This window comes from Dermacentor albipictus, chromosome 6 (genome assembly GCF_038994185.2).
Source record: "Dermacentor albipictus isolate Rhodes 1998 colony chromosome 6, USDA_Dalb.pri_finalv2, whole genome shotgun sequence".
Taxonomy (NCBI): Eukaryota; Metazoa; Arthropoda; class Arachnida; order Ixodida; family Ixodidae; genus Dermacentor; species Dermacentor albipictus.
In genome coordinates this window covers 19,893,517-19,913,292 of record NC_091826.1, presented here as the reverse complement: position 1 = coordinate 19,913,292, position 19,776 = coordinate 19,893,517, and the positions used below count along the sequence as shown (strand labels likewise).

Here is a 19,776-nt window from a genome sequence, read left to right as displayed (position 1 = left end):
CGAATATTCGGAGTGACCGACACTCCTACCCATGGCTAGGGCGCCTCGATGCGCCACGCCCGGGGGCTCGCGCATCAAGGCCTCCTGGAGGCCGGCGGTGCACATTTCTCGTGGACAGAGGCGAAAACAAGAGGAGGAAACAAAAAGAGACAGTGACGTTTCACTTCGTGAACGCAGGTGACGCGCAAGCGTGTGGGTGCTATAGCGCATACGGAGCTATCGGCCCTCGGTGCGCATACACTCTAAGAACAGTTTACACCCTTTGGCTTGCCCCTTCTGCCACACAAAAATAATCGTCATCTGCCTTGATGCGTTTCCTTTCTTTATCGCTGCAAGCCCGGAACTTTCCAGCGACGAACGGCACGCGCGTTATCAGAAGGGGCACTCCAAAGGGTGTAAACTGTTCTATGCTGATAACGCGCGTGCCGTTCGTTACTGGAAAGTGCTGGGCTCGCAGCGATAAAGAAAGGAAACGCATCAAGGCAGATGACGATTATTTTTGTGTGGCAGAAGGGGCAAGCCAAAGGGTGTAAACTGTTCTTAGAGTGTAGAGTGTCCGTATCGCAGATCGTATTCAAGACAAGGCTTGCGCGCCCGCGCCATACGCAGCAGCCGCCGGAGTAGAACGCCCCCTTGTAAACATTCATTTACTAACTAAATTAAAGCACAGTGTCAGCGTGTACAGGCAAGCACGAGAACATCACACTCAATGATCGCGGACGCTCGCCGTCAAAACGCTGGCGTGAGGAATCGCGGCAGCAGCAGCGAGCGAGCAAGGCAGATGACGATTATTGTTGCGGGACAAATAAACACCCCAAAGGGTGCAACCGCTTTAAGAGTGAACGCTGCGAGCCCGGTACTTCCCAGTCACGAACGGCATGCGCGTTATCAGCGTGACGCATCATTCTCGACAGGAAAGTAGCGAGCGCCGAGTTTTCAGGAAAGGAAACGCAAGCAAGCCAGATGACGATTATTGTTGTGGGACAAATATACACCCCAAAGGGCGCAACCGTTTTAAGAGTGTAAAAACAGTTTGCACCCTTTGGGGTGTATATTTGTCCAACAACAATAATAGTCATCTGCCTTCACTCTTAGAAAATTTTACACCCTTTGGGGCGTATCTTGTCCCACAACAATAATCGTCATCCGTGCTGCCCGCGTTTCCTATCTTTAACGCTGCGAGCCCGGCACTTCCCAGTCACGAATGACATGCGTGTTATCAGTGTGACGCAGCATTCTCGACGGGAAAGTAGCGAGCGCCGAGTTTTCAGGAAAGGAAACGCAAGCAAGCTAGATGACGATTATTGTTGTGAGACAAATATACACCCCAAAGGGCGCAACCGTTTTAAGAGTGTAAAAACAGTTTGCACCCTTTGGGGTGTATATTTGTCCAACAACAATAATAGTCATCTGCCTTCACTCTTAGAAAATTTTACACCCTTTGGGGCGTATCTTGTCCCACAACAATAATCGTCATCCGTGCTGCCCGCGTTTCCTATCTTTACCGCTGCGAGCCCGGCACTTCCCAGTCACGAATGGCATGCGTGTTATCAGTGTGACGCAGCATTCTCGACGGGAAAGTAGCGAGCGCCGAGTTTTCAGGAAAGGAAACGCAAGCAGGGCAGATGACGATTATTGTTGTGGGACAAATATACACCCCAAAGGGTGCAACCGTTTTAAGAGTGTTGCCTGCGTTTCCTTTCTTGAAAACTCGGCGCTCGCTACTTTCCTGTCGAGAATGCTGCGTCACACTGATAACGCGCATGCCGTTCGTGACTGGGAAGTACCGGGCTCGCGGAGTTAAAGAAAGGAAATGCGGACAAGGTAGATGTCAATTATCGTTGCGTGGCAAGATAAGCCTGAAATTGCGTACATTATATGCCACGCCTGGTTATATGATGTACGGTATATGCGGATTATATTTCCCCACCATGCTACATCAATAAAGTTGCTCATACCTTGTCGTAAATTTCTTGATAAAGTTATTTCTCGAAATTTTGAAAATGACAGCCCACAAACACATGTCATGAAACGAAACACAGACGGCGCATGCCTTTTATGTTAAGTATTCTCAGCAGGCACGTACCCAGGATTTTTTTTCGGGGGGGGCCCACCACCTCCATCATCATCATCATCATCATCATTCTGTTTTATGTCCACTGCAGGACGAAGGCCTCTCCCTGCGATCTCCATTTAACCCTGACCTGCGCCAACCGATTCCAACTAGCGCCCGCGAATTTCCTAATTTCATCGCTCCACTTAGTGTTTTGTCGTCCTCGATTGCGCTTTCCTTCTCTTGGTACCCATTCTGTAACCCTAATGGTCCAACGGTTATCTAACCGGCGCATTATATGACCTGCCCAGCTACATTTTTTCCTCTTGATGTCAATTAGAATATCGTCTATACCCGTTCGCTCTCTGATCCAAACGGCTCTCTTTCTCTCTCTTAACGTTATGCCTAGCAATCTTCGTTCGATCGCTCTTTGCGCGGTCCTTAACTCATTCTCAAGTCTCTGCCCCATATGTCAGCACTGGGAAAATGCACTGATTGCGCACCTTACTTTTCAATAATAATGGTAAGCTTCCAGTCAGGAGCTGGCAATGTCTGCCGTATGCGATCCAACCTATTTTTATTCTTCTGTGAATTTCCTTCTCATGATCAGGGTTCCCTGTGATTAATTGACCTAGGTAAACGTACTCCTTCACAGTCTCTAGTGGCCGACTGGCGATCCTGATCTCTTGTTCCTTTGCCCAGCAATTTATCATGATCGTCATCTTCTGCATATTAATATTCAACCCCACTCTTACACTCTCTCTGTTAAGGTCTCCAATCATTTGTTGTAACTCGTCTGCATTGTTGTTAAATAGAACAATGTCATAGGCAAACCGAAGGTTGCTGAGATATTTGCCGTCGATCTTTATTCCTAAGCCTTCCCAGTTTAATAGCTTGAATTCTTCTAAGCACGCAGTGAATAGCTTTGGAGAAATTGTGTCTCCCTGTTTGACCCATTTCTCTATAGGTATCTCCCTGCTTTTCTTGTGTAGAATTAAGGTAGCTGTAGAACCTCTGTATATATTCTTACGCGAAGGACGAGTCAGTAAGACGAGAAACTATTTACAGATTGTATTTACAACAATGGTTGCAGCGCTGACCGTGTAGATTCACAGCGCGAGCCCAGTTCGTTCTTCCTCCTCTTTTCTGGAGTGATGGCGCCCACGCACCTCGTTCAAACAAACAAATACCACACGCATGTAGCAATATTTTTCAAGCCTTTTACGTGAGCGTTCTGTAGTCCTTGATTACATAGTGCCTCTAGACTGCTGGTATCTCTACTGAATCAAATGCATTTTCGTAAACTATATAAGCCACATAGAGAGGCTTATTGTACTCTGCAGATTTCGCGATAACCTGATTGATGACATGGATGGGATCCATTGTAAGGTATCTCTTCCTGAAGCCAGCCTGTTCCCTTGGTTGACAAAATCCAGCGTTGCCCTTATTCTATTGGCGATTATTTTGGCAAATACCTTATATAATACTGGGAGCAAGCTAATGGTCCTATAATTTTTCAATTCTTTAACGTCTCCTTTTTTGTGGATTAGTATAATATCTGCATTCTTCCAGTTTTCAGTGACCCTTGCAGTCGATATACACTTCGTATAAAGAGCCGCCAGTTTTCCAAGCATTATGTCTCCTCCATCTTCGATTAAATGGACTGTTATTCCACCTTATCCTCCCGCTCTGCATCGTTTCATGTCTTGCAGGGCCCTTCTGACCTCATCGCTAGTTATAGGGGAGTTTCTGTATCCTGTTCATTACTGTTTCTAAATGAGGTATCGTGACTCCTCTGGGTACTGTATACAGGTAAGCTTAGAATTTTTCCGCTGCTTTTGCTGTATCTTCGAGATTGCTTATGATATTATCCTTCTTATCTTAGTGCATTTTTTAGTGCATACATCATGGTTTGTCCTACGCCAGGTTTCTTTTTTACTGATTTCAGGCTGCGTTCATTTTTTTACGGCTTCTTCAGTCTTTCTCATGTTATAGTTTCGAATATCAGTTATTTTCGTCTTGTGGATCAGTTTTGACAGTTCCGCGAATAGCGTAACGCTGTGCGGCCGCCAGTCCCATACAACCGCGTAGAGCGCAGGACTCTGCGATTCTAGACGTACTGCGCTCCCTGAGAAAGGTTAGAAAAACACCCACATAAGCACAGCAGAGAAGTGGCTACGTGAGGTGGTTCGACCGATAACTGTAGAAGCGTCATTCAAAGCAAGTAATTATTCTCCACTTCCGGCGGCGTTTCCTCTACTTCCTTTCTAATATAAGAAGATGTTGATCCATAAATATTCTCATAAACAACGGTCAACATTTTTGGTTGTTGCGTTGGCTCTCTCCCTTAGTAGATCGCTTAATTTCTCAACTCCTTGCGATTTTTGTTTCCAGTTGCCAATTTTGCACGAAAAGTGCTATACAATTAGGGAAAAACAGACGAGGTAGCGGGAGACAGTCATCTTGCTTACGGGTTTAAGGGTTATTGCAGGGTTTCATGATGGACGCTCTTTCACATTATTTTATTTCCCACCTTATCTAACTCATATCACGTGTATATGGTTCCGGGCATCTGCCAGCGTCGCGGCGAGCCGTAACTCAAGGAAATAATGAAGCAAAGGGAGAAGTTAAGCGCAATTGGCGTTTTCTCCGGCCGCAACTCGTTCTATGAGAGTATACAGACCAGCTAAGTAACAGCCGCATCCCTCTCCTGGTCCCAGGATCAGCCTAAACAAAGAAGGTTGAACTAACAAAAGCAACAGCTATGCGCGTGATGGTTGAATAGATGGTGACAACTGAACGCATCTCGAGCTAATCGCGCGGGTGCGGAATCTATGAGAAAACTGTCCTTCACATTACAAGAGGTGCCGATAACTACCGGCATCTAAAAGGAGTGAAAAAGGCAGCATAAGGCTGACCGATGAACAGCTGCCAAGTCTCAACATTAATCTGGCGGCGCTTTAGGAATATGTGAGGAGTGGTCGCGTGGGTGGGGAGGGGGGGGGGGATATGCCACTTGATTTCGGGGGGGGGGGGGGGCCGGGCCCCCCCGGGCCCCCCCCTGGGTACGTGCCTGATTCTCAGAGTAAAATATTAGAAGTGCGAAGCGATAACAGAAACATGAAAATGATGTGATTTGTTTGGCGAGGCTGTGCATGACCTCCGGGATCGGCCCACGCAAGATGCCGCGTTTCTACCAAAAAGTTTGCCTTCGTGCATAACGTCCGCCACCAGCGTTTCCCTGGCTACGTAAGCTGCAGTTGCTGGGAAGCATGAGAAGCAGTTAGGGATGTTTTAATGCTATTGGCGTTCCACTATTAAAGGCGAAGCTTAAGCGTAGTGAGTTTCACTCTAAAGTTTATTTGTTCTTCCCTATTTTCATACCGCAGCCAAATATCACCTAAATAAATTGTTCGCGTAAAATAAAAATCTAGGTTTAGAGCAGCTTCAACCGGCAGCTAGCGCCATCTTTAAGTAGAGTAACAATCAATACTTTCGAGCCTGCGGACTGCCTTGACGACTCAGTTGGGGGCGCCGACGTCGCTGCGTTGGCTTCGTGGCCGATGGTTGCTGCTGACGTTGGAGGAGCCGTAGTAGCCGCGCTAGCGTGTATGCGGGTCGTTGCCGGTCGTGTCCGCAGGACTCTGGGTGCTGCAGCATGGATCTACCGCTCGGAACGGTCGTGAGCCCGCACTACGCGTTCCCCATTGTCGGCGTCATACTGTGCGCCCTGCTTGTTTTCGCCTTCGGCTTCAAGTCGCCCAGCCAGCCTCCCAGCTTCGGAAGCATCGAGGATGAGAGCGACAAGAAGAAGAAGCGAAAGGCCAAGGAGTCCCAGAAGGTAGTACGGCGTTAACTCCGCGAACGGGCCCACCACTTCATGTTTGGGGCTCCAAATAATTAGCTCAGTCCTCCTTCCTGACTCGGGCTATCAGTGCCGCAGCTGTGGTGTGGGCCAACCTGCCCAAAAGTGCATGTGCCCTCCGGGGGTCACTTGCATTGCGCCTGGCGATCCCGATCAGGCGGTGAAAACGAGTTCTCTCGCGTATGTCGCCCTCTGAGCTTCCTGCCATATGCGAGCTTCGAAAACCGGATCACCGTTTCAACGGCGGATTTTTCCGTGCTGCCGGGTGAAAGCACTAAATGTCAACCGAACAATCAAGTATCGGCGCGTCGCCGTGTTTCGTTTTCAGAGCGCGTCGCCTGCAAACGGATGCACGCGTCTCTCGAGAGGCCGTTCGCTACCGCGTGGCTTCCGCGCAATGGCTTTCCAGGTGTATCACCCTCCCCGTGCGTATCTCAGACTTGATAAGTGATTGCATGTGAGAATTACAAATCCTCGTTTGCGCGAGCCCACGTTCCCCGCACGCCAGCTGGTCAGCTTCTCGCGATGGCCATTGGTCGCAATATGGGCAAGCCCGTAATGTCGAAGTGCCGCGGCAGTACCGGCGCTTTTCTCCCATTTGCGTCGACGTTGCCGCGTCGCACGTCAGCTGTCGCTGTTTCGACTAGCAATCAAAGTACGCGAGTTCAAATTCGTGCAGCATTGTGGACGCTATATCACGATCGACTGTGGTTTCTTTTTCTCTTTCCAAAGGGCGCATTTCCCTTCGGTTTCCGCTCGTATCTGGACCCCCATCGTCAATGCCGCCGTGCCTCCCTTTGCTCCCGTATTTTGATAGTCTTTTTTTAAAATTTATTTATTGAGAACGTACGGAAAGCTGACGGATATGCTGTGATTTGGGCCGTTGGAAAGTGCTGGATCAGGGACACCGTCCGCCCTATGAGTACCACGTGTTTGACCGAACCCCAGTAAGAAAGGGCCGGGAAGAAGAGATCAGTGCTGGAGACGCGCTCCATATCGCAAACCCCCATCTGGCAAATGCGCGCCTCTTTTGCGGGCACCGACCGTACTGCGCGAGATTAGATGCCAGCTCGGACCACGTCTCCGCCACGCTGTCGACTCTGGACGTTTGCGCCTTTTTATCGTGACGGTGCTCGTTTCGCTTTCTCCGCGGGAAGCCTCGAAAACGCGCTGACAGGCGAGACTTGCGAGCCCCTTCAACTTTCCTACGAGCAGCGCTGGCACTTAAGTTGTCGATGTGGCAGGCATCAAAAGAGATATTGGAACAACTCTCGTGTACAAAAACGACTTTTGGTTTTTCACTTTAGCTTAACACGATCGATATTTCATAGTAGTTTACGAAATTGTATGGTGCATGGTGTTCAGCATGCACTTTCATATGGAATGCTGTCTGAGAGTTGGTACTCTAATACTACAAAGCCATGGAAACTACACACTAAAGAAAAGTTTGCACCCCTTGAAGCTTTGTCTCTTTTCTTTATTAAACGCTGTCTGCCCGGTAATTCCAAGTCACGAATGGCATGCGCATTGTCAACGTGACATATCTTTCGTCACAGGAGAGTAGCAAACGCAGAGTTTTCAAGAAACCATGGTTCTTGAAACCATCGTCATCCATCTAGCTTGCGTTTCGCAAGCCACATGGATGACGATTATCGAGGACCACATACGCCCCAAAGGGTGTAACTTTCTAAAGCATTCGCTTTTATGAGCACGTTCCTCAGTTCGGCATCCACAGTGTCGACATCCAGAGTGCCCATGTTATGACCCCTTTAACCGTTTAAAGCATTTATGAGCATCATGGCCATGCAAGGTAGGTAGTGGGCGCTAAGAATGCCACTGGTAGCATTGTGGCCCAGGTTGACCTCATTTCTCAGAAGTGAAGGTCAGAGCTTCACAGGCTTGAACCTTGGACGATGAAAGCTTGATTACCCATAACACGACACGATAGTGTTGCCCTCCGTGTATCACAGACTGAACCCACTGATTGTAACCGCAGTATGGTGAAAGCTTTGCTTCATTGCAATGACGCCTTGCCTTTCCCATCATGAGTCAGTGGTATCATGGGAGTTTGCCATGGAGGAACCAGCCCGCATGACAGCCTTAACGTTTAAACTTATGCATTACCCACTCGTAGTTGCTACATGAGTTCTTTTGACTGTATGTACAATGTCGGTCTTAATTGATACCGAACTTTCTAATTCCTTGCAAAGCCATGATGCAAAGCAAAGAGCCACGCACACTTAAGCACAGTTTTTTTCTCGCCATGGTTGACCAGCCAGCCCATACAATGTTAGTTTAAATTTTCTACAAGACAGTTTGCACTATTTTGTAAATTATGAGAGTGTGGTGATTTAATTACTGTAATAATTCATACTGTTCTGCAGATTATGTAAGCGTGCTGATTGAATCAGGGTAATATTTTAGTGGTTCTGCATCATTGCTGCAATATTTATGCATATAGAGCTGACTTGTGTTGTGCAACATGCGCAGATGTATTCAGTAATACCAGGATATGTTGTTTGGAGCCTGTGTATAGTGTTGAAATTCACACTGTTGCTCAGGGCGTGTTCTCTTTTGTCATTTCTAGAGCAAAGCGCAAGCCAACGGCCATGCACCAACTGCATCCCCGAAAGTTGTTAGCCAAGCCAAGCCCAAAGTAGAGAAGGCACCTGCTCCTGCTAAACAGAAAACCGAAAAAACAGATGCGAAGGTTTGTGCGCCAGCTCAATTAGTCCTCTCAGTGTTCACAAGAGTGAGTCCCTTATGAAAGCTCATGAAACAGTGTTAAAATGAAAAAAGCCTGGCCTGGTAGCAGCACCTGACTTCGTATGTAATTCTTTTTGTTGGATTTGTACTGGTAAAAATTCTAGACGCCCTGGATCTTTAGTGAAGCAAGCACACCAGTCTGGTCTCCTCATGTCACTGAAATTATTTGAAGAAGACAGAGGTTCACAGGAATATGTAGACTTCTACCTTCCGCATAAAGATGATGTGTGACAGTGATCGAACAAGGCATGAAACATGCTATGGTAGATGAATGGCTATGGCCTTACACTGCTACGCTTGAGGTTGCGGGTTGGATAAATGCCACGGCAGCCGCATTTTGATGGGACTGAAACGCAGAAACACTCATATACCATGCATTGGATATATTTAAAGAAACCCAGGTGGTTTAAATTAATTCGGAGTCCCCCACTCTACCGTACCTCATAATCAGATCGTGGTTTTTGGCATGCAAAACCACATAATGTAATTTAGCAAACAGGGATGCGGCAGTTGTTATTAAGGTGTCCTGTCTGTCCTGTCACCGCTCCGTTGTCGCTCTCTGACACCTTTGTTAGATGCTAGCCTTGAATTGTTACCACAAGTGCACTGCTGCAAAAAGAAAAGGTAAGAAAGGAGCAGTGGGCAGGGTATTGATGTGGAGCCACCCCTGCTGAAAGGAAACATTGTGTTGAAAAAGCAGCTGGGAAAATAAGCATTGAGCTTTTTATGCTTCCATTATTATTAAGGTCAGTTTCGAAGTTTTTCGCATGAATATGTAAATTGAAAGGCACAGCACTCTCTCCAGTGTTTTCTCAGTTTCAAAAAAAAAAAAAACGGTGCTGCAAGCCCTTCAACTCGCACGTTTTTTCTGAGTGAAGCGTATAAAATTTTCCATTTATTTTTAATTCCAGCAAGAAATTGCTCATTTAATAAGTATTCAAATAGTATATTCAATGTGTAGATTATCTCTTATGTTTACTTGAAATGCCAGGGAAAGACATCTGCTTTGAAAAGGGGAGACTTTCCATCATCACATAGGTTACAGTGCGCTTATCTGAACAGGTTTAACAGAAGGAATGGTAAGCCTGAAAGAATATCTTCAAGTGCGAAACTCAAATGCGCAACAGGAACTGGCTTGACAAGTGCCGCTTGTCTTTGGAAATATCGGCACAAACAGCTAGGACGAGTACAGCTCGAGCTTAGTAGTCAGTGGGTTAAGGGATCAAGCAGAGGCTATTTTGTGCGCTGAAAACCTACGTTTCGCCTCTGACTTCACCGTAGGCTGCTCAGCAAAAAAAGCCTGCCCAAGCCCAGGAGAAGCGGCCCGTCACAACCAAGGGAAAGAAGGAAGCTGCTGCGAAACAACCAGAGGAACCTGCTCCTGCACCACAGTCAGCTGAGGACACCGCAGGTACCTTGCAGATTGTGTTGCCTATTGTCCGTTTCGTACATACCAGGCAATGGTGCAGGAGCCATGCAAATAGCGTGTTCATAAAAGTCTCGCTGTGCACATTTCGCAGTGCATGTTGTTCTTAATTCTCTGTTGCTTTCTACAAAATAGCTACTTCATATTTTACAACCACAACTTATGCATAAGGTTATGTCAAATACGTGTTATTTGCTTACCTTCACGCAGAAATGCGACATATGTTTTTGTTACGAACTTGAGTGGTACACTGCACCGACTGGTTACAGAAACAAGTTGCCCCGCTCGTTTGGGCTAAATAGGTAAAGATCTTCAATACCTTCCATGTAATAAATACATCATGTTTTGCAACATAAATGTATGGAATTTAATGTTATGTGAAATTACATGATGCATACCCATATCTCTCTTTTGGTTGCGAATGCAAACAGCAAGGGAAGTTTTTCTAGCTTTCATAGTTTTTCCTATGTATGAAACTGAGTGCCGTATTTTCATGATTCTACCACACCACCGATTGTAATGCGCAGTTATATTAGCACCCAAATATATTGTTATGCGAACAAAGGAATAAGAACTGGAGACTACTTACAAAGTGTATTTACAAAGGATAATGCAGGGCTAACCAGTTCAGCCGACAGCTTGAGAGCCTGAGAGCATTCGTCATCTTCGTCGGGGTGCCCGCGTGCATCGGCCACAATAAACACGCAATATGCATGTATCAATATATTTAAAAAATAAATAAAAAAAACGGTGCAGATTCTATCGTGCACATGAAGTAATGAAACCTGAGTTGATGCGTACCATGTTGAAATGATCTTATGCAACATCCAAAGGCACACAGATACGCAGCTGAATCTTAGTGGTTAGTTGCTATCTGGATCTGATGACACCTCGTTTTAGCTGTTACCTGCCACAGAAGGTCATCTTCAGTTCCATTTATTGCATTAGAAGTGCCTCACTTAAGGGAGCTCGCAGAACCCTTATCTGCGGGAGGGCATTCCACGCACCATGGACCCACCCTGCAGTGTCTCCGAGTGTCGCTTTCTTCAGACAACCCATTCGATGGCAACGTGTCTAGCTACCTTGCATCGAGCTTTTCTTTTCTTTTTAGCAAGAATCTTTCATTTTTTTATTTTGAGTAGAATTAGTTACGATTGTAATATGCATGCAAATTTGAACGAACTTCTTCAAAAAAAAGGTGTGTGTTAGAATCATGCACACATGGTATATGCATATCGCCCATTACAGTTCAATTTTTTTTAGCTAATAAGTTGTTGAAGATGTTTTATCTAAAAGATAGATACAACCTACCCTCTTGGTGGTGACCATCTGGGGAGAAAGTGGGAAGAGGAAGGGAACTTGGACAGGGAAAGTTGCAATTGCGCAGACAAGTACATCTTCCAGAGGTGCTTTGGGAAAGAATTCCATCATTCTGTTTCTGTGTGGCGGCTCCCTCTTGGTCTTGCCCATTGTTGGAGACTTGAGAGACAGAAGGCTGTGGGCAGCCTGCTTATAATCTTCTGTGAGTGCATTCAAGGTTACATGTTTCAATCAATACTTGGAATTCAAGGTTTCCTGTTTCAATCAATACTTGGAAGAGTTGGCTCATTGATTTTTGTTAAAGCGGCCCTGACCACATTTTGTCGAAGTGGAGAAAGGCATTTGAAGTGAAAATAGGCTATTTCAGAAATACTTTGCCTCAAAAAGTACTTCAATGCTTTCAGAGACTTGAGAGGCAGAAGGCTGTGGGCAGTCTGCTTATAATCTTGTGTGAGTGCATTCAAGGTTTCATGTTTCAATCAATACTTGGAAGAGTTGGTTCATTGATTTTTGTTAAAGTGGCCATGACCCACACTTTATCGAAATGGAGAAAGGCACTTGAAGTGAAAATGCCTAGGCTATTTCAGAAATACTTTGCCGCACAAAGTACTTCAAAGCTTTCAGCAGAAGCAGAGTCACTGGCAATCAAACACAGCCTCCGCTGTGCTCCCGTTCCTTCTTGAATGTGTTGCACTGCGAAGGCTACGGCACGGAGGGGCATGCCCACAACGCTCCGCCTTCTCAATGTCACCGTGGCGCGCAGTTAAAACTTAATTTTGGATATTAACGTGGACACCACGACTTCCGCCTTTGGTGCCTACGAAGCGCTAAACATAAGCCAAATGCGGTTGCCCTCAGCGAGCCACATTGTGCCCACGGACGCCGCAGTATCTATGCCATGTAGTCAACTGCAGCTTGTTGTCAGCTATCGGCCACTAGCAGCAGTCTAAGGGAACGATGCAATAAGCTGTGCGACGACGAAATAAAGCATCCACGAGAGAGTGAGGACAGGGCTTTCTGTTGAAAAGAGAGCGTTTGAGAGAAAGGTAACTTCACGATCTGCTTGCGAGCTTTACACACCGCGTATGACAGCAAAACTTGGCTGAGATGTTCAAAGCAATATATACTACCCGCGGACTATGTTATTTCACAAAGCTCGAGGGCTGGTTCAGGGCCCCTTTAATGATTTAAGCTCCAAGCAAGAAATACTTTGAGTTGCTCAAGAGGACAGTCAACAGCACTGAGTTGCCAATAGGATTCCCAACAAACTTAGCAGTAAGCGCCACAAGACACTTTTAACTGCTTTTATTTATATGAAATCATGAGGCTTCTGCTGTGGATTGTTCAGTGAGCATGGAGTCGCTGCTGTTTGTCTCTGACACAAGCTTCTCTTCTAAAACAGACGGGTGGGTGCAGAAGTTGAGCAAAAAAGAAAAGAAGATACGCCGCAAGGAAGAGGAGAAGACCAACGTCTCGGCTGAAAAGAGTCAGGCCAATGCACCAGCCAGTAAGTATCTGTCACTTGATAAAGCTTTTGCTTAGTATAACGAAAGCACAATAATTAGGAGTGTAGCATTACGTACAACTTTCAGATGTGTCTTTAGGGCCCTGTCTTTCAAAACTTCTGCATAGGTGCCTTCCATCGTTAGCCATCGTGGTTGGGACGATCTCACAATCATGCCAAACGCTAACCTGAGTGGCGGCAGGGGCCCAGAACTGTCAACTGGGAAACGCTCTTATATAAAGGAACTCTTGTGGTTACAGGCCTTGAGGCCTTCGTTGGTTAGTTTCATAACGACACCTATCACCTATTTGAGTGGCAGACGTAGCAACGTACCTCAACTCAAAAGTGAATGCAGAAGTGTCTCAACTCTGTGTTGAAGTTTTACATTTTAGTTCAGATATATGGGTTTTCATTTGCACTGAATACCTTGTGTAGTGCACTCCACTGCTTTAACTCATGCATATTTAAAGGAAGTGCAACTTCAGAATGTGCGTAAACCTTCCATAAACTGCACACAGTGTAGAAACCAGTTAATGTATTTTCCACAGGGCCTGGAATACAGTACGTGCGAGTCTGTCGGCTCGAATTAGCATGCAAAAATTAGCATACACCTGTTACCGCAGATCCACACACAACATAATTTCGGATATAATGGACCATACTTCTCACTCAATTTGATCTGCCTATAATATTCCTGCAAGAAATTTTGCATTTAAGGAACCGGATTACAATGGACAAAATATTGGACAAATTTTGTTTAGATGAAGCATATACTACTACATACTCCACTGCGACAGTTGGGATTTGAGCATTGCTTGTCTTTCTGGGCCCAAGTTCACCCGAAACAGTGTTCGACTCTTAAATCACAGTTTCGGCTGTGCTTGGTTCTTTACTCTCTCTACATTGTGACACTACCCTGCATGGCGTTAAGCATCACATCTGATTGATTAGTTCTGTTGCCGACATCTGCAGCCGAAGAATCCAAGAGTCCTGCCACCAAGCGCAAGAAGCAGTCGAAAGAAGCCGATGCTAAAAAGGCTGAGCCAGAAGTTGAAATGCCCGAGGAGCCTGTCGCCACTGAACCAGTTGCTGCAGCTGATCCTGAGGTGAGTCGTGCTCTCCCTCACAATAAACACATTTATTTGTTTACCTCATTGTCTTTCCTGCTGTTGTTTGCAGTGCACATGCCATAGAGGCTTTCAAAGAACACTAAAGAGAAAAAAACAAGCTGAGCTTTATTAATAGCTTCTATAATACAAAAAAAAAAAAAGCCACACTTACTGTGACAGGACATTTGATAAGCCAAAAAAGACGCAAGAACAAGAAATGGGGGGCACCTGCTTTAAATTCTTGCGCCAGATCGCCATGACATCTCGGATTTTGTTAACATTTGCATGTGCCTGGTTAATTTTTTTATTGCTGCAGTAGGATTACCCTGTATTCTTAATGACGAAAAAACTGAGCTTGGCAAGTTTCCAGAACTTTTACTTAGCGACTACGGTCCAAATAAAAAAGCAATACTTTGAAATTCATGGCGTCACTGTGACGTAGCGGTGCCGGTGTTTCGGCACGAAATTCAAGACGAGGAAATTTCATCTTCATTTTCTCTTCTAATAATGAACTTTAATAATATATGGTTTTCAAAGAATACCATATTAACCTAAACCAACCTAATGTTCCTTTAATAAGGGTGTTTTTGGGTCCTTGACCAAGAAGCTCTTAAAAATGTTTATTATTCATGTTATGGCAGAAAAGTTGTGGTTATATGTAACCTTAAATGCCTATTTCATATATGAGGTCCACTTTTGTTTGTCTCCTTTGGTTCTAATAGCACTATGATAATTTCCTTTGCTTAATTTTCCTGAAAGATTCACAACACATCAGTTTTCAGTTTCGCTAAAAAAAAAAAAAAAGTATCTGTGGCTTCTGCAGTTTTTTTTTTTTTTTAATGCAATAAGAACAACATTGCTAACTATGCCTGCCCGAAAATGGGAGTTGCGGCACTTTGATGTTGACATTCAGGAAAGAGTTTCTCTGGAATTTCTGCTTAAAATCTTAACTCCTGATGTTACCTGAAGCGCAATGGCCTATAAATGCCGGTGTCAGCCATTGAACGCACACGCATCATTTACAATTTTAGAGTGAACAGGGAAGCCACGGCGGTTAATATATCCTACCCATCCCTTGTGACCACTCTTTTGTCAGACATCAGCCTCAAGGGTGTAACCACAGGAAACCACGGAAAAAATAAAAAGAGCAATAGACCTGAGCATCGCTGCCTGCACCACTTCACGTTAGGGTAACCAATGGGTTGAAGGCAAACAGGGGAAAGTAACGATTCGCACTCTTATTATTTTTGTTCATGTTAGGACTTTCTCAAAAAAATTATTTGAGAATGTATTGTTGCCAAAAGGCATTGCCCTAGTTCTTACGTGGTTTTCTGGTTTCAAGAAAGGTTGTTGCAGGGCCCCTTTATATTTATTTATTTAGGAATTCCTTAAGGCTTTTGTGCTATTGCTGGCTTACTGTCCTTTGTGATACTTTTCTGCCACATTTTGTTAAAAATTTTGTGACAATATTTCTTTTTGCCAAGCGTCAAGAAGTATCCACCTCAAGGCGCAAACTGCTTCAATATTGCATTACAAAGCATTGGTAAGGAGAGAACAATACTATATTGCACTTTAGCAAATATGACAAGACCTATCGCGAATAAAAAAGAAGTGCTGTGCATATCACTTGATACTATGCCAGGGTGTCATCACTGGCCTGGGAACTCTGTCCTGGTATACTTACATTGCTTGTAAATTTGTTTACACTCACATTTTATGCTATGCTTTGAGCAGCATCTTTCACTTCACATGTTTCTTTGTATTCTTGTAACACAATACAGTTGTAGAGCAGAGAACATTGAAGAGGTCACTGGAATTTTGTGAGAGCTACATGTAGATATATGTTCTCATGGAGCGTGCTAGGCTCTCTCCACACTCGTTCAAATATCTCTTGTTGTAGTGCAGTTTATGATCTAGTACCTACGTAATGCAAGTGTTATGTGCCCCTATACATGCCCCCTAAATTCCATTCATCTGTGTACACAACTATTAATAGGTTGTACTTTCTCTTCGCAGTTCACACTTTATCGAGACATTGTAAACAAGGCAAGTGACAGTTTTATCTGTCATCAAATGGCTTTGAGGCAAACCTGAGTACCAAATGTATTAAAATTATCAAGTGCACATTTAGGTGGCCCAGCTTGCATGGGTTTGTGTTGTAGGTCTGCAAGCGGTTTTCCTTTTCTTTTTTTCTTTATGTGTGTTTTAGATGCCCATGACTTGCACTTGTTTATTTTCATCTTATATTTCTTGCTCGTCCTGTTCTAGCTGCTCTTCTTTGTGGGCTCAAGATGATGTTGAATTCATTTTTCACCTTCATTTTGTGTATCTTAGAACTTGCATTACTGTCAAGTTTCTGGATACTGTCTTAGGATGGGGACCTGATTTCATCTAGTTTTGCAGTTTCATGCCTCATTGCTTTTTTTTTTTTAAAGTGTTGTCATGATTTCTCGTTACTTGCCTTTTTCCTTTGTCTTGCATCTTGACTCCAACTGCCACAGCCCTCTTTGATGTGAATCATTTATTGAATCACATTTTCTTTAATAGCAAGCCAAAAAACGTGATTGCTGGCCCTAGTGACAGCAGTGTTCTTTGTTCAACATCTAGGAACATCCCAAGGATCAGAGGAACAAAAAGAAGCCAAAGTCTCCTCCTACTGAGCCAGAGCCTGTGAAGAGCCCGGCCAAGAAGGAGTCAGCTAAGAGTAAGAAAGCGACATAACATCTACCGAAATCACCCCAATTCTAGTGTGCACGAAGTTATTGTGGGTTCAAAGTACAAAACTAATGTGTGCCAGATCTAACGTGCACCAGATATTATAGTTAGAAAAAAAAAATGGATACCAGCAAGGAAACATGTGGAACGTAAATTTGTTCGCACTTAGTGTCCATCATCATCACTGCCAAACAAGGCTTTATTGCTGTCTTATTGCTGTCTTTATTGCTGTCCTCCATGGAATCCGTCGAGTATTATAACTCCAGCTTTCTTGAATGGCTCTGCAACTATCGCAGATGAGATCGTGACCCATGCCCCGACTAACCTCTGTGGCAGTTTGTTCTGTAGCATGCATGAGTCCCCAAAAAGTCAAAAGCATGTGATGCAGCTTTGTTGTCCGTCAGATAACCATTTAGTGGTTAGTGAACAGTCACATTAAATTTTCCTCACCTGTGTTTCATCTCACCTTGTTTTGCCTATTCTATGCCTTTTTTTTTTTCTTTTTTATTCAGTCTGTTATGTCACACAGCCCAGACATAGCTATGAGTCCGCACCAACCTGCCCACCTTTCACTTATTGTGCAACTATGCTATTTCATTTAACGCATGTATTTTCCTTGTTTCTTTAGAGGACGCCACCAAGTCTGAGGATGCTACATCAAAAGCCAAGGGAAAGGGTGGCAAAACTGACAAAAAACAGGCTGAGGATTCAAAGCCCAGTGATACTGCCAAAAAGGCAGCAGCACCACAGGAGAGCGCACCTGCAGGTATTTTCTCAACCTTAACATTGTGTCTTGTGTTCTGTGCATATGAAGGCATCTAACCTCGAGAAAGCACAGCAGACTGTCGCAGTTCACAGTGAGAATAAGGATGACATAAGACTGTTCACAGGTCAAGCCTTGCATTCGTGCACCAAGACATTCCAAGATGGTGCACCGCCTTTACGGGAGAGTTTGACTTGTTATTAGAGAGTTTCAGCCTACCTGCCCATATATACGGTTGCAATTTACAGAATATACAGTATCTTAGGGGGCTTGTGGGGCAGGGGAGGCAGCGGCATTGACGGCAACATTTTGTGATGCTGCATTCAACTTAGTGTTGCGTGCGTATTCTCATCAAAAGCAAAAACAAAAAACAAAAAACATTATATGCTGATGATTGTATTGCTGCCAAGGACTTTATGGCACCAGTTAAGTAGGGCATAGCTTAGCGCACCATAAGTGCTGCTGGTCTCACGTGGCAATGTTGGCGTCGTTTGTGCACATTTCTTGCTTACAGCATGGTGGAAAGCACCAAAGGAAGCAGAGAGCTTTGATGTCTGTAATGTAGTTGAGATTTTCTTGAATTATTTTTCGGCACAATTTTTAAGCAGAAAATTTAATCTGTGTTGAACTGCTTTGCAATTCTCGTGCTGGTTGTTAGAGCACGGTTCAGCTAGTTTGCTCAGGAGTCTGCCTTCGATTCTGTGTGCTGTTCCACGTGAGATTAGAAGTGCTGAGCTAGTGCACTGTTTGCAGCGGAGCCTTCTGTGAAGCCAGCCAGCAGCCCAGAGACGGCAGAGTCAAAGAGCAGCGAAGTTGCTCCACCTGCGGAGTCCAACGTGGCTTTTGATGAACTCGGTGGTAAGTCTATCAAAGAGATGTAGGAGGCTTCTGGTAAATTCGTATCATGATAGTTTACTTTTGGAATAAGGGAGGGTGGCTTTCGCTCAGGACCAACTCCAATTTTCCTTATTCCAGCGCGCACATACAAAAATAGAAATGCTCTTATTCCCTTCAAGGGCCCCTCACCAGGCCCCATAACAAATTTTGGTTACCTATATGCTGGAAGCTGTTAGTGTCCTCTAGGGAGCGTTCTGCCGCAAACATTCTTCAAGTCGGCTCCTTAATAGCCGAGATAGAAATATTTCAGTGCCGCAAACCCATGATTTCAGCAGGCGAGCTCCACTGCCAAGCAAGACGCTCTCTCCACTTGCACCGTCTAGCCTACACAAGCGAAATTCCTTCCCTGCATTTTCCCCTGCTGGACCTCGAGGATAGTGTGACGCATACATCACAGGCCCCACCTTCATTTTTTTTTTCTCCCTTGCTTTCTTTTGCACTACGCAGCTGTTGACTCGTTTGCGCAGTGGACGATTTTGCGCGCTGTGCACAAAGGAACACGACTAGCAATATAATTCAATGCTACACGAATACTGAGGCAGAGCAAGCGGATTGCACTGGAACACGGTAGAAAATGGCATAGTTTCGGTACCTGCGCATGTCACCGCACAACCGTGGGAACAAGCAGACGAACCAGAAGTACATCTCCCTTGCATCAGTGCGAAGTAAAACAAAAAAATGTGCAGACATTCCGTTTGTAAATTTTATTATTTCTCTTAACTTCAATTCGTCAATTCAAGCAACAGATCGCACAGATAACAGATGTTGTCTTGAATAATTCTCGAAGTCACGTGCCACCACGAGCATGTTACACTGGAAACACGACTACGTGGGTGCAGGGGCATGACGACATCAACGTCCGGCTTGGAGCATGGCGGCCGCGAGGAGAAGGAAAAACGGTGTTCGGTTTGAAATTTCAGATCTTTCCGCGGCGCGTAGCGATGTAATACTATGCAGACACGATCGTTATCACGTCATGTATGCTCTGCGCTTATCAGCTCAGAATGGCCAGACCTGGTTAGGAGCCCTTTAAAGGGATCTCGAACCACTTTTTATCTAAGTGGAGAAAGGCATTTGAAGTGAAAATAGGCTATTTCACAAATACTTTGCCGCAAAAAGTACTTAAACGCATTAAGCAGAAGCAGAGTTATTGGCAATCAAACACGGCCTCCGCTGTGCTCCCGTTCCTTCTACAATGCCTTGCACTGCAAAGGCTACAGCGCAGTGGGGCGTACCTATAATGCTCCGCCTTCTAAATGTCACCATGGCACGCAGGTCAGATTTCATTTTGGGTGTTAATGTAGACGCCGCGACTTCCGCCTTAGGGGCCTACGACGCGCTAAACATAAGCCAGACGC

The 19,776-nt window shown here is 45.0% G+C and overlaps 1 protein-coding gene across 2 annotated transcripts in view; it reads left to right on the top strand.

Annotated features, from left to right (window-relative positions):
• Positions 1 to 5,557: 5,557 nt before the first annotated feature.
• The window catches only part of LOC135921049 (neurofilament heavy polypeptide-like), an 18,916-nt gene continuing 4,697 nt past the window's right edge, over positions 5,558 to 19,776 (top strand). Inside the window, exons 1-9 of one of the 2 annotated variants that reach the window (XM_065455369.2) lie at positions 5,558 to 5,894; positions 8,506 to 8,628; positions 9,966 to 10,095; positions 12,833 to 12,937; positions 13,907 to 14,040; positions 16,060 to 16,089; positions 16,651 to 16,747; positions 17,387 to 17,524; positions 18,275 to 18,379. In XM_065455369.2, the coding sequence (XP_065311441.1) occupies positions 5,712 to 5,894; positions 8,506 to 8,628; positions 9,966 to 10,095; positions 12,833 to 12,937; positions 13,907 to 14,040; positions 16,060 to 16,089; positions 16,651 to 16,747; positions 17,387 to 17,524; positions 18,275 to 18,379 (1,045 nt within the window). In that variant the 5' untranslated portion in view covers positions 5,558 to 5,711. The remainder of the gene's footprint in view (positions 5,895 to 8,505; positions 8,629 to 9,965; positions 10,096 to 12,832; positions 12,938 to 13,906; positions 14,041 to 16,059; positions 16,090 to 16,650; positions 16,748 to 17,386; positions 17,525 to 18,274; positions 18,380 to 19,776) is intronic. The other variant, XM_065455370.2, reaches the window with a different exon arrangement.